At 50.4% G+C, this 17143-nt stretch overlaps 2 protein-coding genes across 7 annotated transcripts in view; one reads left to right on the top strand and one right to left on the bottom strand.

Annotated features, from left to right (window-relative positions):
* The first annotated feature begins 1951 nt into the window (after positions 1-1951).
* On the top strand, positions 1952-11586 carry CD74 (CD74 molecule). 3 transcript variants are annotated; one of them, XM_053567452.1, is made up of 9 exons: positions 1952-2249; positions 6812-6984; positions 7194-7273; positions 7834-7896; positions 8624-8719; positions 8865-8952; positions 9988-10179; positions 10663-10725; positions 11023-11586. In XM_053567452.1, exons 1-9 carry the CDS (start codon positions 2173-2175, stop codon positions 11031-11033), a joined length of 843 nt encoding a protein of 280 aa, XP_053423427.1. In that variant the 5' UTR covers positions 1952-2172; the 3' UTR covers positions 11034-11586. The 3 variants fall into 3 exon arrangements, with proteins under 3 accessions (XP_053423427.1, XP_053423429.1, XP_053423430.1); XM_053567454.1 differs by lacking the exon at positions 10663-10725 and having other exon boundaries at positions 1962-2249; XM_053567455.1 differs by lacking the exon at positions 9988-10179 and having other exon boundaries at positions 1968-2249.
* A 134-nt stretch (positions 11587-11720) lies between these two features.
* The window catches only part of TCOF1 (treacle ribosome biogenesis factor 1), a 41155-nt gene continuing 35732 nt past the window's right edge, over positions 11721-17143 (bottom strand). For all 4 annotated transcript variants that reach the window (XM_053567448.1, XM_053567451.1, XM_053567449.1 and 1 more), the window contains 4 exons: positions 16512-17056; positions 15039-15136; positions 14330-14378; positions 11721-13652 (listed from right to left, as the gene is read on the bottom strand). In XM_053567448.1, the coding sequence (XP_053423423.1) occupies positions 13614-13652; positions 14330-14378; positions 15039-15136; positions 16512-17056 (731 nt within the window). In that variant the 3' untranslated portion in view covers positions 11721-13613. The remainder of the gene's footprint in view (positions 13653-14329; positions 14379-15038; positions 15137-16511; positions 17057-17143) is intronic.

Here is a 17143-nt window from a genome sequence, read left to right as displayed (position 1 = left end):
CTCGAACCTCTGGCCTCAAGCAATCCTCCTGCCTTGGCCTCTCAAAGTGCTAGAAATACCCGTGTGATCCACTGCTCCAATGTAAAGTTCAAAATACACAAAATACGTGAAGTTAATAAAACAAATATGGCACATACAGGGAATTGGTAATTCTTTACACTCACATTTCTGACCCCAAATGTGTGGGTTATTTTCCAAACTAACAACTATTAATTCTCCAACTTTCTGGATACTGCTGAGCATCCTACAATTCAATTTGATTCCTTTCTGTATACCTGGGGTTAGTGTCAGACCCCAGAGGTTCAGGGCTCAGTCTCACAAGGCTACACCCATCTCTGATGCCAATTGCAAGTCCCAGGACTTCGGATCAAGTTGGGTACAAATCAGGGATTCCCACTCTCCCTTCTCATATTTGATATATTGGTAGAATGGGTCCCAGAACTCAGGGAAACACTTTATTTACTTTTTCTATTTATTGTTAAGGATAGAGATGAACAGCCAGGTGAAGAGGTGCCTAGGGCAAGGTATGGGAGAAGGGTCTGAGCACAGGAGCTTCTGTGTCTGTGAAGTTGGGATCTGTCACCATCCTGACACATAGATGTGCTCATTTACCTGAAAACTAATCCCTGTCATTGGGGGATTCATGCAGGCTCCATTACACAGACACGATTGATTAAATCATTGGTTATTGGCAATTGAACTCAATCTCCAGCCCTTCTCCCATCCCTAGAAGTTGGGGTGGGGTATGTTGGGGTGAAGGTCTGAAAGTCCCAACCCTCTTGTCACACAGAGGGTTCCACTGGCAACAGGCCCCATCCTGAAGCGATCTGGACACTTAGTACCAGTATCTCATTAACATACAAACTGATGTTCTTCTCACTCCAGATAGTCTATGGGTCTTAATAGTCAGGAACTAGGGGAAGAGATCAAATCTATTTCTTTTCTTGTTTTTTTTTAAGAAAAAGAAAAGAAATAGATTTCTTTTCAACTTATCACACTTGGTAGAGTGCTATGGCATCACAGCTCACAGCAACCTTCAACTCCTGGGCTTAGGTGATTCTCTTGTCTCAGCCTCCTGAGTAGCTGGGACTACAAGCCCCTGCCACAAAGCTCAGCTATTTTTTTTTGTTGCAGTTTGGCAGAGGCCAGGTTCGAACCTGACACCCTCAGTATATGGGGCTGGCGCCCTACTCACTGAGCCACAGGCGCCACCCAATCAAATCTATTCCTTATGTCACCATATATAAGCCACAGATATGAAGTAATAAAACCTTGCCAGCACAGTCAAATCTCCCCGCCCCAGCACCTTTTCCTAGACCTTCCTCTGTCCTCCCTGCAGAGGCCCCCATTCTGGTTCAAACCACATAGTTCAAGCATTAGAAGGCAGATGAGTAGAGTCTTTAAAAACATGGCCTCCGCTACCTTCTGGATGTGTGATTCTGGGCAAGTATATAGCCTCTCAAAGCCTCAGTGTTCCTATCTGTAAATGGAGATGATAAAATAAAACACCCTTCAAAGGGTAATTGTAAATATTACATGAAACAAAGCACATCAAATGTAAAATGTGCCATTTAATGGAGGGCTTAGTACGTGGTAGCAAGTTAGTGCCAGAGCCTTAAAACCATGGACTCTCAGAGTCTCACAATGCTAGAGTTAAAAGGAAGCAGAGGGAACCTAGCTCCAACTTCCTGCTCTGTTTTTGAGATGACACAAATAAGGCCAAGCTCAAATACACAGCCGCTACTCATCTATGGAGTAGGGGGGACAAACAAAGGCACTTTCTGCTTCAGTGTGATTTCCTATCTAGGGACTGGACACTTTGCCTGTTTCTTGAAACGTTTAGAGTCTTATGAATCCAAAGGTCTGCCCAGAAACAAGTGATGAGGGCCCTGGGCAGCCAATGGGACTGTGCCGGCCTTTCTACCTGCCTGCCTGGGGAGCTCCCCTTCCTTATCCTGCCCCATGAAAGGCTGCTTTGGCCAAGTGGGGTATTTCCAGCTTTGTGGTTTTCACTTCCACATCTACCAGGTGGGCGGAGTGTCCTCCTGTGGACAAATCAGATTCCTCCCCAGCACCAACTTCAAGAAGTAAGCCAGGGGTTTAGGGTCCCAGTTGCCCAGGCAGCAGCAGCAGCAGCAGCAAGAGCCACAGGGAGGACCAGAGGCCAGAGCCATGGAAGACCAGCGTGACCTCATCTCCAACCACGAGCAAACACCCATACTGAGCCAGCGGCCCAGAGCCCAGGAGAGGTATGTGTAAGCACCAAGAGGGAGCACAGATCCTGGACTGCACAGATTTGTGCAGGTGGCGGAAAGGAGGACTGACTGGGAGTCACAGAAGGGACGGTTCAGGTGCTGACTCTAACATGACTTTCTGGGTGATTTTGAGCTAGGCTCTGGCCCACTCTGGGCTTCAGTTCCCACTCCTGTAAAGACAGTTCGGTTCCTTCAGAGCAGGGGTTTGTAACCTTTGCATCAGGCCTTCTCCTTCTGAAAATCAGAAGAGAGGCCTGGATTCTCTTTCTAGGGTTTTATGAAATAACAGAAGCTGCACAGATATCCCCCTGTCCCTTAAGCCGAGCCATGAACCCTAGGGTTTGAACCCTTGGACCAGATTTTGAAAATATCCTAGATCCCAGTGGAGAACCAGTTTCTAACAGAGAGCAGTAGAAGCAGCTCTTCACAAAGGACTTCCCTCCTAGTGACCAAGTCCGGGTATAGGTGTTTCTATCAAGCAGGTGTCTATAGAGTAGATGGAAAATGTCTGCCATCGTGGAGGAGGTTGAGAGATGTTGAGGGGTGGGCAAGAAAGGAGGGACCGGTTCTGGCTAAGTTTCTGGAAGGGGCCCTGAGTTGATATGGGCCGTGTTCCTGTCCGTGCCCCTTTTCCTTGTAGCAAGAGGCCAGCACAACCATCCAGATCCAGAAGACCCTGGACCCCTTCTCCCAGTCCCAAATGCCTCACTTATGTGTTTCCCCCATAAAGGGGCTGGAATACAGCTTCTGTAAGATCTTCTCTAAGAAATACAGCTTACTCCTCCCAGTCTTTGAAAAGTAATTTGCGATCTGTAGGGACTTACAGCTATAGGTGACTCAGCTGTTGCCAGGCAGAAAGGGGTTTGGGAGAGACCCTCAGACACGTTATGAGGACCTGTGTTCTATGAAAGAGGTGACCAGATACAGGCTGTTAGAGCAGCAGCCTATGAAAATCCTGGGGGATCCCATGGCAAGGAGGGCAGACTCCCTTGTGAGGATTGGATTCTGGTCCAGGTTCTGCTACTGAGGGTGTGACCTTGGACAAATCACTGCCTCTCTCTGAGCCTCAGTAATAACAATAGCCATACTAGTTCCCATCCACTGTGTACCTGTTACTAGTCCTCAGTCGCTGTTAGTTGTTACTATGATTATTTGCCAGATACACAACTAAAGGTTAAACTCAATCTTAATCCTTACAGTCATCAAATGTCTCAGGTACTTTTATTATCTCTTTTTATAGAACAGAAAGTTGAGGCCCGTATTGGTAAGTGACTTACCCAAGTTACCACAGCTAGTGAGTACTGGGAGCAGAATTTGAACTCAGGACTAGTGTGATTTCAAAGTGAGAGCTCAGTACTCCACCTGGTTCCTTTTAAAGGTACAATTTGTGGAGAGTGGAGGAGGGATCCCTCTGAGCTCAGGCCACCCAGTGAATTGGAGACTCTGGTGGGCTAAGTGTTCGGAGAGGGTGTCCTCTTGTCAGATCCACGTCTCATTTTCATTTAATTCAGTTACTAATTCTGAAACTGGCCTAGCCCTGTGTGCTCAGACCATTCCAGACTGGAGCCTGTTTTGGAGCCTTTTGTGAACACTTCTGCCTAGCAACATCTGGGTCATAAGTCCTGCTAATTCTGGTTGGCTCCTGACTTTGACCAATTTTTTTTCTTCTTTTTTTAATATTCTAGACAGAGACAATGCAAAGGAGGAAATAAAGAAAGGGGTGACAGGAATTGGCACTGTACCAAAACTAGGAGGAAGACATTCAAGGTGCATGAACAGGAAGAAGCCAAGATGCTAAAGTTAACTATTAACTCCCCTGAGAATAGTACCAAAGGTTTTTCTTGTTTGTTTGTTTTTGAGACAGTCTCACTATGTCACCCTCAGTAGAGTACTGTAGTGTCCCAGCTCACAGCAACCTCAAACCCTTGGGCTTAAGCAATTTTCTTGCCTCAACCTCCCAAGTAGCTGGGACTATAGGCACCTGCCACAACACCCAGCTATTTTCTTGTTGTTGTAGTCGTCATTGTTGTTTGGCAGGCCTGGGCTGGGTTCAAAACTGCCAGTCCTGGTGTATGTGGCTGGCGCCCTAGCCGCTGAGTTACAGGCCCTGAGCATTTTTTTTTTTTTTTTAGAGTGCTAACAGTGCTAGGTATGGAGCCAAGAGCTCTACCTTCATTATCTTATCTAACATAATAGCTTTTGAAGTAGATGCTCTTACTTGTTTTACTCACACACAGGGTTAAGCTACTTGCCTGTGGTCCCATAGCTAAGGGAGTGCAGAGCCAGGATCCCAGCCCAGTTCAGTGGTTTCACCTTCAATATGAATTTCTAGATGCTTAGGTCTTCTGAGAAGCTGCGGTGCAGAGGGAAAGGGGTTTCCCCATGACCACATGGTGGGATGTAGAGCTGGGACTGGAATTGAGTATGGGTTGCAGAAGGCCTGAGCAGGCAGAGGTGAGACTGGATTGCTTGAACCCAGGTGAGATGGAAGACAGGGACTTTTCACCACCTTTACAGGCTTGGCTACCTGCTCCTTGGAAAATCCAAGAAGTAAAACTTGTTTTCCTTTCCTGTTTAGTCTCTTCCCTTTTCCCATAAATGTTTTTTTTTTTTCTTTTTTCTTTTTTCTTCCAGAATAACTCTCGCTTGGGCTGGACCTTAGCAGGAAAAGCACAGAGAGTGGGCAAGCAGGAAGCCAATGAAACTAAGCCATGTCTGTGATGTCATGTGTTACTAGGCAGAAGGGTCTCCTGGAGTTTTCCTAAGCTCTCCTGGTTGCTGGAGTAAGCAGGGTGCAGTAATCATTTAGACAATTTCCAATAGAGTCTATCTTAGTCTGTGTTATGCTGCTCTATAGAACAGAATGCCACAGACTGGGTAATTTATGAAAAACAGAAATTTAATTCTCATAGTTCTGGAGTCTATCAAGTCCATGATTAAGGCTCTGGAACCTGATGAGGGCTTTTTTGCTGTGTTCACACATGGTGGGAGATGGAAGGGCAAGAGAGAACCAACTCTTCCATCAACTCCCCTTCATGAGGAAGGAGCTCTCATGGCCCCACCACCTCTCAATAGCACCATCGTGGCAACACCTGAATTTTGGAGGGATACATTCGAACCATAACAGGGTCCTAATAACCCCTCTACTTAGGTAGGTGGAGGGAGAACAGGTCAGGAACTCTCAGGAATCTGGGGCAGGATCCTTACACTCCCATACTGTGTCATGCACATGTGACACCAAACTGCATCCCAGGCCCTCAGCTACAAGGGCTCTCTGAAGTCTGAGGGCCTGGCCACTCCTTACTGTGTAGACGGCAAGTGAGCATGAGAAATTCACACAGGTTCAGGCATCGATACTCCTGTGAAAATCCCCACACTGGGTGGCTGTTCCCATAGAGAACTTCTATAGTCACAGTGAGATCTTGCTCCAAAGAAGAAAACCACCAAATCCTAGAATCACTGAGGGGAGGGGTACCCATGTCAGAGGTGAGGGAATAGAAGCTCGGAGGTGAGGGAATAGAAGCGCAGAGACTGGCAGGGACTTGCTCAAAGACACATGGAGAGTCTGGAACAAAGGAGGTGCCCTGGAGGGAATGGTGCCTGGCCCAGCCTGATATGGTCCAGTGGTCCCCCAGCCTCACCCCCAAAATGTCGAGGCCCACTTCTCCTTTTTAGGTGGGCCACATGCTCTGTTGTCCTGGTCCTACTTCCTTCCTCTTTCTCCTTAAATCTGATTGTACTGAGGGGCTGGGCAAAAATCCCCTTCCCCTTACATGGTAACTACATATAAGTTTTTTGGGTCAATTAAAAAACAAAACAAGGCTAGTACATTGGCTCACACCTGTAGTCCTAGCACTCTGGGAGACCAAGGAAGGCAGGAGGATCACTGAGGCCAGGAGTTCAAGACCAGCCTGAGCAAGAGCAAGGAACCCCCCCCCCAAAAAAAAGAGCAAGACCCCATCTCTATTAAAAATAGAAAAATTAGCCAAGCATAGTGGCATGTGTCTGTGGTCCCCACTACTTAGGAGGCTAAGGTGGGAGGATTGCTTGAACCCAGGAATTTGAGGTTGGACTCAGCTATGATGAGGCCACTGTACCCCAGCCTGGGTGACAGAGCAAGACTCTGTCTCAAAACAAAAACAAAAAATTCCAAAACAACAAAACAAAACTCCTCCCCCTTGAGGTCAACCCTGGTCCCAGGTTCCTACAGCAAAGGGAACTGGGAAAGACCCTCCATCTCAATCCCTCATTGCATAGGCGGGGCACACCAAGGCCCAGGGAGGACAAGGAGCTTGTCTCTTGACTCTTCCCTGTATAACCAAGGCCAGGGTTTCTATTTGGGAGGACTTTAGGCACATCAGTGGTTGGAATAGGGGATGAGGGAATGATGTCAAGCTGCATTTCCATAGCCAGCTGATTATTTGTGCTTAAAGTGTGTTTGTAGGGGTGACCTTGAGGGCTGAAGGAGATGGCGGTACACTCTGCTACTCTCAGCCAGCCCTTGGGGCAGCCACATCTGGGGATCCTCCTCTAACCTTTCCTCCATTCCCCACCAGGCAGTGCAGCCGTGGAGCCCTGTACACAGGCCTTTCTGTCCTGGTGGCTCTGCTTCTGGCTGGCCAGGCCACCACTGCCTACTTCCTGTACCAGCAGCAGGGCCGGCTGGACAAGCTGACAGTCACCTCGCAGAATCTGCAGCTGGAAAGCCTGCGCATGAAGCTCCCCAAGTGTGCGTGCTCCACCTCTGCCCTGACATCCCTGTCCTCAGTGTCCCTCACCTGAGAGAACCTATTCCTGTACCCACCTTGGCCCACTGACCCTTCCCTCTAGTCTGGAATCCCGGTCCCCAATCTGGGACTAGGATCTCAGCTCCTGGACCTGGGACCCTTCTCCCTGGGCACCAGGACCATACTCAGGCTGTGCTCACTGTCCCCACAGCTCCTAAGCCTATGAGCAAGATGCGTATGGCCACCCCTTTGATGATGCAGGCGCTGCCCATGGAAGGCCTGGCCCAGGGGGTAAGGACAGCCTGGGTGGTGGGAGGGGAAACATCCTCTAGCCTGCTTGGAGGACAAATGCCAAGGGGAGGGAAGAATAGCTGACCCAGGAAGAGGCAGCTGGGGACGGGTCCTGACTGTGGGGGCAGAGGGGAGCCGTAGGGCCCACTTCAGTCAGGAGAGGGCACTGCAGGGAGTGAAGAGCCTCTTGGGGCCAGCCCTGGGATGAAGGCTCAGCCCTCTACAGTTTACAATGTGCTTCTCATTTCCCATAGCATCTTACCAGTTCCTGCCTATCCCCGAAGCCCTTGATATCACATATCGACAATGTGTCGGTTCACAAAACTATTTGCTGTTGACGAAACCCTGGGCATGAAAGCTTATGCCAGTTTGAGCAGTGAGGACGTTGAGGCAGAAAGGTTAAGGGACTTGCTCGAGCTCTCATGTTTGGAGTTGCCAGAGACAAGTCCATTGAGTGCCTGGGACTTCAAACACTTACCCAGACGCCAGCTGAGGGCTCCCACTCCACCCACCCTCTTCCAACGCCAGTGGTGGGTAAACTTCTATTCTTCCTCCCACAGTCCATCCAGAATGCTACCAAATATGGCAACATGACGCAGGACCACGTGATGCACCTGCTCCTGGTAAGTGCAGGAGAGCCAGCAAGTGGCCCTGCACACCCACAGGGCCCTGGCAAGGCGAGCTCCTAGGCCTCCACCATGCCTGGTTCACTGTGACTTTCAACATGTGCTCTCTGGATTACTGAAGCAATGCAAAGGTGGCCCTTAGATGTTGTATATAGTTCAGCCTCCCTCCATTTTTGGGATGGAGAAACTGAGTCCAAAAGCATGGAAGTGCCTTACGCAAGACACCCCGTTTTCCTTCCTAAATTTCTACTGAATGTTTACTCTGTGCTAGGCACTGTGCAGGGCGCAGAACCCATACTCCTGAAGCCACAGAGATCTCAGTGTGGGAGACAAACAAGTGACTAGGTGACAAAGAAGGTGCAGGGAACTTTGTGAGGAAAGAGGCAGAGGACCCAATCTAGCTTGGAACAGTCAAGGCAGTCTTCTTGGAGGAGTGAGGCTTGAAAGATGAGTAGGTATCTGCAAGGAACAGAAGACTTGGGGTTACTAGTAGAGCTAGCCTGGAACTTGGACTCCTGTAACTATACAGCTGAGCCACCCTTATTCCTCCCTTACCCTTCCCTCATGGTGGAGGTCCAGGGTCCAGGGTCCAGCGTCCAGGCTTGGTGCAGCTCGGGTCCACTTCTCAGAATGAAAGAACAGGGGAATGAATGTAGGCTATACATTTCACCTTGCCTGCCAGGGACCTCTTTTTAACCATCCTTCCTGCCCTGCCACCCTGCAGAAGGCTGACCCCCTGAAGGTGTACCCCCAGATGAAGGGGAGCTTCCCAGAGAACCTGAAACACCTCAAGAGCACCATGGAGAGTCTGGACTGGAAGGTCAGCAGGCTTCCCTGCACTGGAACCCACTCTCTCCTTCAACAATTTGGGCATGGCTGGGAGGAGGTGGGCTGAGGAAGCCATTTTCAGGGCGGGGACTTGGTGGTGGCTACAGAGCCTGATCTCTCACCTCGGTCCCTGATAGGTCTTTGAGAGCTGGATGCACCAGTGGCTCTTGTTTGAAATGAGCAAGAACTCTGTGGAGGAAAAGCCCACTGAGGCTCCACCAAAAGGTACAGGGAGTGGGAGCTTTGGGGCTTCTGGGAGCTCCCTCAGCGCTCTCCTGGAGCTGCAGAGACTGGGGCCTTCTGCACTCCCTGACCCAGCACTGTGGGAACCTCCCCTCCTCCCTCCACTCTCACTTCTGTCCTGCCTTCCTGTTCCTTCTTGGTCTGGCTGCCTCCCAGGCCCCATCTTTTCTGTGGTCTGCTCTTTATGCCTAAGGGCCACCCTTCCTGAGTGGAGCATGGCACAAGGAGGTCTGGAACAAACAGCCTGAAACGCACCAGGCAGGCATCCTTGTGATTGCCTTTCCCAGCACTACCCTCCACAACTCCAGGCAGTAGGGGCAGAGGTCACACAGCAGTGAGTGCCAGGCGAGAGAGAATGAAGAATGTGTACCAGGATTTTTGAGCCCTAAACTGCATGCTCCCCCCTTTTTTACATGCTGCTGTGGTCTAACGTAAAGTGCTGTTTTCATTCTAGTGCTGTCTCTAACTTGCTGTGCCACTCTAGACAAGTCTTTCCTCAGTGTCCTCTGAAGTGGAAGGTCAATGGGTCCAGAGTCCCATTGCCCTGGGCCTTGATTTCTCCCCAAGATTCAGAGAAGTCACCTCACATTGCTATTTCCATCAGCTCCCATCTCAAGCTTAAATCCCCTCTACAGCACTCTAATAAATGGTAACCCCATTCCTACTTGGGAAGTTCCAGTAACTGGAAACTTAGACTTACCAACGTGTCAAGGTGTCTAGGGTTTTCCTCCAGAAATCAGAATCGTAGGTAAAATTCAAGCTTAAAATGGCTTTGAGTATCAAAATAAATTATCAAGTTCTGGAGTGAATCAGACACATTGCCGTTCACTTCCTCTTTGGAAGGACCTTGTTGGGTTTAGCCTCAGGTTTCCCTGCTGTGCAATGGAGAGAGGGAGTAGAGCTACTTGAGCTGAAGGCATTAGAACCACAGCAGTGGTGTGGGGGTCTCTGACTCTGCTGAGACTGCGGTCTAGAGCCTATTTGATCATTGTGTCTCCATCATGCCTGTCGCTTCAGTATTGACCAAGTGCCAGGAAGAGGTCAGCCGCGTCCCTGCCATCCACCCAGGCACATTCCGTCCCAAGTGCGATGAGAACGGCAACTATATGCCGCTCCAGTGCCATGGGAGCATTGGCTACTGCTGGTGTGTCTTCCCCAACGGCACCGAGGTCCCCCACACCAGGAGCCGTGGGCAGCATAACTGCAGTGGTAAGCAGTGGCCCCTGTGCCGGTGAGAGTTGAAGGACCAGCTAGGAAGGTTGAGAGGAAAGAGGTTCCCCCAGAGCAGCTCCCAGGGGGCAGCCAGTCAGTCATGCATCCAGCCCTTTATCCATCCATCCCCCCATACATTCCTCTTTTGTCCATCTATCATCTCTCCTCTCACACCCACGCTGGTCTATTTCCTTTGTTCTTTTATCCATCTTTCATCTACGATCTTCATTTATCCATGCACCCTCCTCCTGCATCCAGGAGTCCTACAAATCCACTCGTCTCCTTTCATCACCTGCCTTGGCCTCGCTCACCCAAGCTCCCAACCACACCACTGCACTGCAGCTTGCAGGGGCCCTTTTTCTTCAGCTTGTTTTCCCAGGCAGTAAGCTTGGGGTTGGTTTGGGGGAAAACTGCCCTCAGACATCTTGGGCGGAGCAGGCTGCTCTGCGAGGAATGAAAGGATTTGCTGCTCCTTTGCAGAGCCTCAGGATTTGGAGGACCCGTCTTCTGGGCTGGGCTTTACCAAGCAGGAGCCAGGCATAGGTAAGGGCCCTGCAGAGAGAGGGGGGTCTGGTCACCAGCAGCCCATACCCAGTGGGGCTAGCTCCCTCATGGGCAGAAGAGGGAAAATGACCCTGGGCCATTCTCTGATATCCGGGCGATGACCATTTCATAGATGAGGAACAAGGTTATGCATGTGGAGGGGTTACACAAATCCACGATGGTCAACAGGGCAGTGGAGGGTCCAGTCCTAGACTGCTCTGTGCACCCAGGATGCTAGGAAGGGGAGGGACAATAACGGGTGAGCCCAGCCTCAACTTGCTGCTTCTCTCTCCACAGTCATCATGTGAGAACGGGGGTAGCCTGCAGCACCCAGCCAGCCCGGCATGGCCACCGCTTTCCTACCACTCTGCTCCCCAAACCCAGCCCCTCTCCTACCTCCTACCCTGCACCCCATTCCACGAGACTCTGATGCCTGGCTCTTCAGTCTTCTTTGGACATGACAAATCAAGTCAGAACAGCACAGCACCTGTCAACTGGGAGGCAATCCCTGACGTGGACCAAAAACTAGGTGGAGCCCCATTTCTGATATCACAGCAGCCTCCCACATGGGGCTCTGAGATCCAGGCCCTTGAATGAGGTGGAAAGGCACAGGGAGGACAACCCTATCCGCAGCCCCAATTTGGATACATTTGCTGCTCATCTCTCCCCTCCGGCCTCGGCTTTTCCAAGCCTACTTAGCTGGGGGATGAGCCATCCTTTCCCCTCTCCCCAGCAAGAACTCAGCGTCTATCCACGACCCTCCTCTCTGCTAATCCTAGTGCCTTCTGCTCAGCCAAGCTTGTCATCGCCCTCAGGGCCACCACTCATGTAAGAATAAAAGGTAGTAAGTAGAACACTCTAGCTCCTGGCTCTTCTGTTGGTATCTGGTTGTTTATCCTCATCCACTTATGGGTGGGAGAAGGCAGCCCAAAGAGCCCAGAGATGCTGTGAGGCTGCAGTCTTTAGAGACAGGAACATCTGGGTGCATGTTTTTTTTTTGTTTGTTTTGAGACAGAGTCTCACTTTGTCACCTTTGGTAGAGTGCTGTGGCATCACAGCTCACAGCAATTCTCAATTCTTGGGCTCAAGCGATTCTCTTGCCTCAGCCTCCTGAATAGCTGGGACTATAGGCACCCGCCACAATGCCCAGCTATTTTTAGAGATGGGGTCTTCTCTTGTTCAGGCTGGTCTTGAACCTGTGACCTCAGGTAATCTATCCGCCTAAGCCTTCCAGAGTGCTGGGATTACAGGCGTAAGCTACCACACCTGGCCAGGGTGCATGTTTAACACACACAAATACTCTTTACTTGCAAAAAGAAACAGGCCCTTGCCTAGGCTTTTTAAAGCACACGCTTCTCTTGGTCAAGCTTTCACTTTTCCATGTCCCCAATTTCATTTCTATACTAAGAACAGTGTGAGTGCAATGACAGATGGCAACTGATGCAGCGCCCCGGTCAGGGAATGGACAGGAAGTGGGGGACTGTGGAGAACTGGGTGCTCATGTGTGCCTGAGGAGCCAGCTGCTCTCCAGCTCTCACTGGCTGCTGCCATGATGAAGCGCAGGCCCCCTATTCTCAGATCTGTTGAGCTTTGAAGAGGAGCCAGAAAGTAAAAACTTCAGTAAAGTTGTTCCGTTTTTAAGTTTAAAGACTTGGCATGGTTCAATGAGGACAGCATTCTCCAGCCTGTTCTAAATCAACAGGCTACTGGGGGAGGGCCAGGTGCCTAAGTCCCTGGGCCAAGGATGCAGCTGGGTGCCACTGAGTCACCAAGACCTCCAGCCCAGCGTTCTGCACTGCCTGTGGCTGTCTCTAACAAGAGGCTAAAAGTGTTGGAGAAATCTCTAGGACCTCTGGTACTCCACACTACTCTGGGCCCAAGAAGTGGGCCTTTGTATTTCCAGGTTGGAACAGCAAGAGACATCCTTTGCTACCCGCCCCCATCCACACCCATGCCATTGCCAGGTCCTGTGGACATCACCTGACATGTCTTTCCAGGTCATCCACTTCTTGCCTTTGCTCCCATCATTACCTGGACATGAGGACAACTCACTCCTCCCTGGCTTTCCTGCTCCTGCAGCTTCCTTCCCCTATATTCCTCAAGAATCTGCCACCCAAAGTAGTTATTCCAAAAGGTGGCTCCTAATGTCCCCTTTGGCTATTTATTAGGGATTTGGTGGACCAACCATGACCCTTTTTTTAGCTCAGCGGCCACTTCTTCCACGATGCCTTCCCCAGCAATGCAGCCCCCTGGGTGCTTCCTTGAGTCTTTTTCTGGCAAACTGCCCATCCCACCTGCCATAGTATCCCAGAGCCTTGAAACGCCGTCAAGGAGGAAGGCTGGGTGTCGGCCACATTGTCCCTTCCAAATGTAAGCCATCAATGCGTTTGCCTAGGAACATTGGAAACCAGCACTTTTCCTGCAAGTCTTTATTTTTTGAGTTCTTAAAAAACAAAACAAAACCCAGCCAAACAAAACAAATGAAAAACAACAACACAACTGAAAAAATTGACAGGAGGAGGACAAAGCCTCAGGATGAGCTGAGACCATGTGGCATGAGACGAGCTGCAGGCTGGGCCTAGCTGGGTCTGCAGAGACTTTCTTGGGTGGAAAGTCCTAAGGCCTTGGACATCAATTTGAGTTTGTTGGGGGAGAGGCAGGTTATATAAAAAATATATATATATACTGTACACATCTATATGAAGCATCCTATGTTGGGGGCGGGCAGGGCAAGGTCATGGGAGCTGGGCCACATCTTCCTGGGACCAGTCTCTCTAAAGGCTCACTGGCTTGGCCAGCATGGGGACCTTGCAGCCACCCATCATCTTCTACGGAAGGAGAAGTTAAAAATTCAGTTCCAACCCATGGTGGGCAAAAGTAGTCCGAGGTCAGAGGCATAGGGTGGTCACCACTCGGCTCAGAGATCCCTGAGGGAAGGAAAACACATCCAGATGTGAGATCTTTTGAACTTTTTCTCCATCTAGAAAAGTAAAACCTGGCTCTTCCAAAGCAGGGGAGGGGAATTAACCTACCACAGTGGACATTTTTTAGCACCTGGCACGTTCTGGGACTTGGGCTGAGTGCTTTAGTGTTTAGGGTCACAAAGACCTCACCACTAGCCTATGAGGCAGGTTCTGTGTGAGCCCTCATTTACAGAAGCCTAGGTGACATGGGTCAACACAGTCAGGTAGAGCAGTTAACTCTGTCACCACCATCTGGGAGGGCCTTTCCTCTACAGGGAGACAGTTCTATTATGATGGCTTATTCTAAGCAAGCCATCTTCCCTCCAAGATGAAATGCCCCCAAGTTACAAGACAGGCATAAGGGACAGACCAAGCCATACCCAATTTCACCTACAAATATGCTCCATTCCCAAGCCCTGCCTCGGGCATGCACAGCGCTTTCACCAAGGGCACTTGGTGTTGGCCACTGCCATCATAGTGCTGGATCCTTCTGACGTACTGCCAGCTTTAGGCATCACTACACTGGCCCCACAGAAGTGAAACCCCCTTCCTACCTATGAGGTCTGGCTGGCTCTCGAGGACCACAGTGGGTGTCAGAGCTACCCTCCCGCCTAGTGCTCAGGGATGGTCAGGAAGCATACCTGCGCCTTGTGCCCGTGACCCTCACACACTCTGCTCTGCTGTCTTCTTCTGTGAGGAGAAAAGTGTGAGAGGCTCTGGGACCTGCAGCTTCTTCCCACCCACTGCTGTCCCTACCTCCTGAGGATTGGTGGCTCTTCTGGAACAGACACTGGGTCTGCAGAGACCTCAGAGGGCAAGGGTAGTGCTGTACGTGGCCTCCAGGAAGGAGCACAGGCCTTTGCAGTAACAGATATTTGGCTTTCCTCAACATAGCTAAGGCCTTGCTGTGTCTAAGATGCTGGCCCTGGGGCTTTATAGCCCTTGCTCAGGGCATCAGGCTTTGACACCCATGATATAATGGTGTAAAAGGGCTTCTTCAGGGGGGAGACCTGCAAGCTGAGATACCACGCACAGCCCAGGTAATGTTTTCCCTCACCTGGAAACCTGCAAAAGCCTCCCTATCCCTGGGAGTGTCTTCTTCCTTCATCCCCCCTCCCCAACATCCTTCTACTTCAGAGACAAGACCCTTCCATGGCTTCCATGTGTTTAGGAGGGGACATGCCCTCCTAGCCTCTTTCTTAGTATGTCACGACCTACAACGTTCCCCACAAGACCCAGAGAATGGAAGGGGAGCAGACGCCAGGTCTGGTATGTGGCAAGGGCTAACATTCACCCTGGGGATTCAAGATGGGTCCCCTTTCTAGCCTGAGATACCCTCAGGAACTCTACCTTTTTCTTCTTTTTCTTCTGAAATGGTAATTCAGGGTCTTTGGTTGAGTTCTTTTTTGCTTTCTTCTTCTTTTCCTTTTTTTCCTTGTCCTTTTTTTCTGAGGGAAGAAAGTAAGTTTCCTGAGCTATAGATGGTGAACAAGAGCATTGGGGTCAGCGTTGGGAGGCAAACAGGGTCCGGGCTCCAGCTCTGCTCATGCCTTGGGGAGCCATCAGCAATGGTGCCCACTCACTAAGCCTAGCATGCATGCCCCTTGGTGGCCAGCCTCATGACTTCTGTCCCAGCCATGGACCATCTGGACTAGCATCATTTTTTCTTTTTAAAACAGGATCCCATCTGTTGCCTGGGCTATAGTGCAATGGTATGATAATAGCTTACTGCAGCCTTGATCTCCTAAGCTCAAGTGATCCTCCCACGTCAGCCTCCCCATTGGCTGATACTACAAGCATATGCCACCATGCCTAGACAATTTTTAATTTTTTTTGGTATATATATTATTCGTATCTATCAAAGTTCGAGGCTGATTTCAAACTCTTGGCATTCTGCCTCTGCCTCCCAAAGTGCTGGGATTACAGGTATGAGCCACTGTGCCTGACCTGGACTACTCATTTTTCTTTATATTAATTCGCTTTTAAAAATGCCCACACGTTTATTTTAAAAGGACACAACCTGGCCCTACTGTAAAAGGAAATCCAGTACACAAGCACCAAAGGGCTGCATGTCCTGCTCTAGGTGCCTGGCTCGCACTCTGATGAGCTGCTTCCATAGGTAACCACGCAGTCTCCTTCATCTCTTCACCACCACCAGGGTAGTGCTCAAGAGTGCTGCTTACATTTGCATCTGGCTCCACCTAGTAAAACTCTGTGACCCTAAGTACCTCTCCTCTGAGCCATGGGTTTCCTCCATAGAAAATAAGAATGAAATATCCCTTACTGGACAGGGCTAGCATGAGAATTAAACGAGGGCCTGCTACGTGCACAGTGCAGCCCAGAGCTCATTAAGGGCCACTAATACTACTGAGGGAAAAGTGGAATCTAGAGAGAAGGGGCGGGGCATGGGACAAAGATTCAGGCATTCTTGTTCCTGGCCCTTTCTGTTCCCAGGGAGCTGGCTGGAGATGCAGGATCCTCCAAGATCTGTTGACTTGGGCTGGTGGAAAGAGGACACGATTCCCTGTCCTTGCTCAGGATACAGCCTGAGCATGGGCCTTCCAAAAGCCTGAAGCTGAAAATGTGACTGCTGGATACTGTTGAGTGAGTGCCCTGGGCTCTGGGAGCAGCCACACGCTAGAGCCATGCTGATAGCACTGGCTCAGATGCTCTGGAACCCAGTTCTGGCTTTGCCACTACAAATGACTGCTTAGCCTCTTCCTTTGGTGAGAGGAATACCAGGTGCTGGCTGAGGAGTCCTCCCACCCCAGTGGGGTACCAGGCAGTACTTGGCATGAGCCTGGGGAAGTGAAGTTACTTACTTTTGTCAGATTTTTTCTTCTCTTTCTTCATCTTTGGGTTGCTTTGATCTCTACCCTCCACCTTCACCACCCCCTTTCGAAGCTCCCCTTCTGGCTTGTCCTTGGCCCCCTGGGAGCCAGGAGACCCCTTCTTCTCCTTGACATCACCACTTGCTTTGTCTCTCTTTGCTTTCCCCTTGGAAGTCATGGAGGCCTTTTCTGGGGACACAGTGTCCTGCCCACCTTCCCCAGAGGCCAGCTGTTTCTTCTTTTTGCTCTTGGGAGCCTTGGGAGCCGGCTGATCTCCTGACAGCTTCCGCTTGTGGCTCTTCTTGCCGCTCTCCTTGGTGGCATCCATGGCCTTCTTCTTTTCCTGCTCCAGCAGCTCTGCAAGGACCTTCGCCACCGAGGCCTGCACTTGGGCATCGCTCAGAGGCCAGTGCTCTCCCCGGAGACGCTGGGCAATGTCACTCTGCAATGCCAATGTTGAGGCTTGGGGGTTCCCGGCCCCCTTCTTGGGCTTCCGGGGCTTCTGAGGAGTGGTGCCTGAAGCAGCCTCTTTTCTGCCTATAGAGAGAGGACTTGAAGTCATGGATCTGGGCAAGTTGGGGACAGATATGTGACGGCATGTGACAGTTTAGAGCTGCCTTCCTA

This window comes from Nycticebus coucang, chromosome 17, assembly GCF_027406575.1.
Source record: "Nycticebus coucang isolate mNycCou1 chromosome 17, mNycCou1.pri, whole genome shotgun sequence".
Taxonomy (NCBI): domain Eukaryota; kingdom Metazoa; phylum Chordata; class Mammalia; order Primates; family Lorisidae; genus Nycticebus; species Nycticebus coucang.
The sequence above is the reverse complement of the archived record's forward strand: the minus strand, read 5'-3'. Positions and strand labels throughout refer to the sequence as shown.

Coding starts and splice junctions, on each gene's coding strand:
- CD74 (XM_053567452.1), top strand. CDS start 2,173: ATGGAAGACCAGCGTGACCTCATCTCCAACCACGAGCAAACACCCATA. Junction 2,250..6,811: donor CGGCCCAGAGCCCAGGAGAG/GTATGTGTAAGC, acceptor ATTCCCCACCAG/GCAGTGCAGCCGTGGAGCCC. Junction 7,897..8,623: donor ACGTGATGCACCTGCTCCTG/GTAAGTGCAGGA, acceptor GCCACCCTGCAG/AAGGCTGACCCCCTGAAGGT.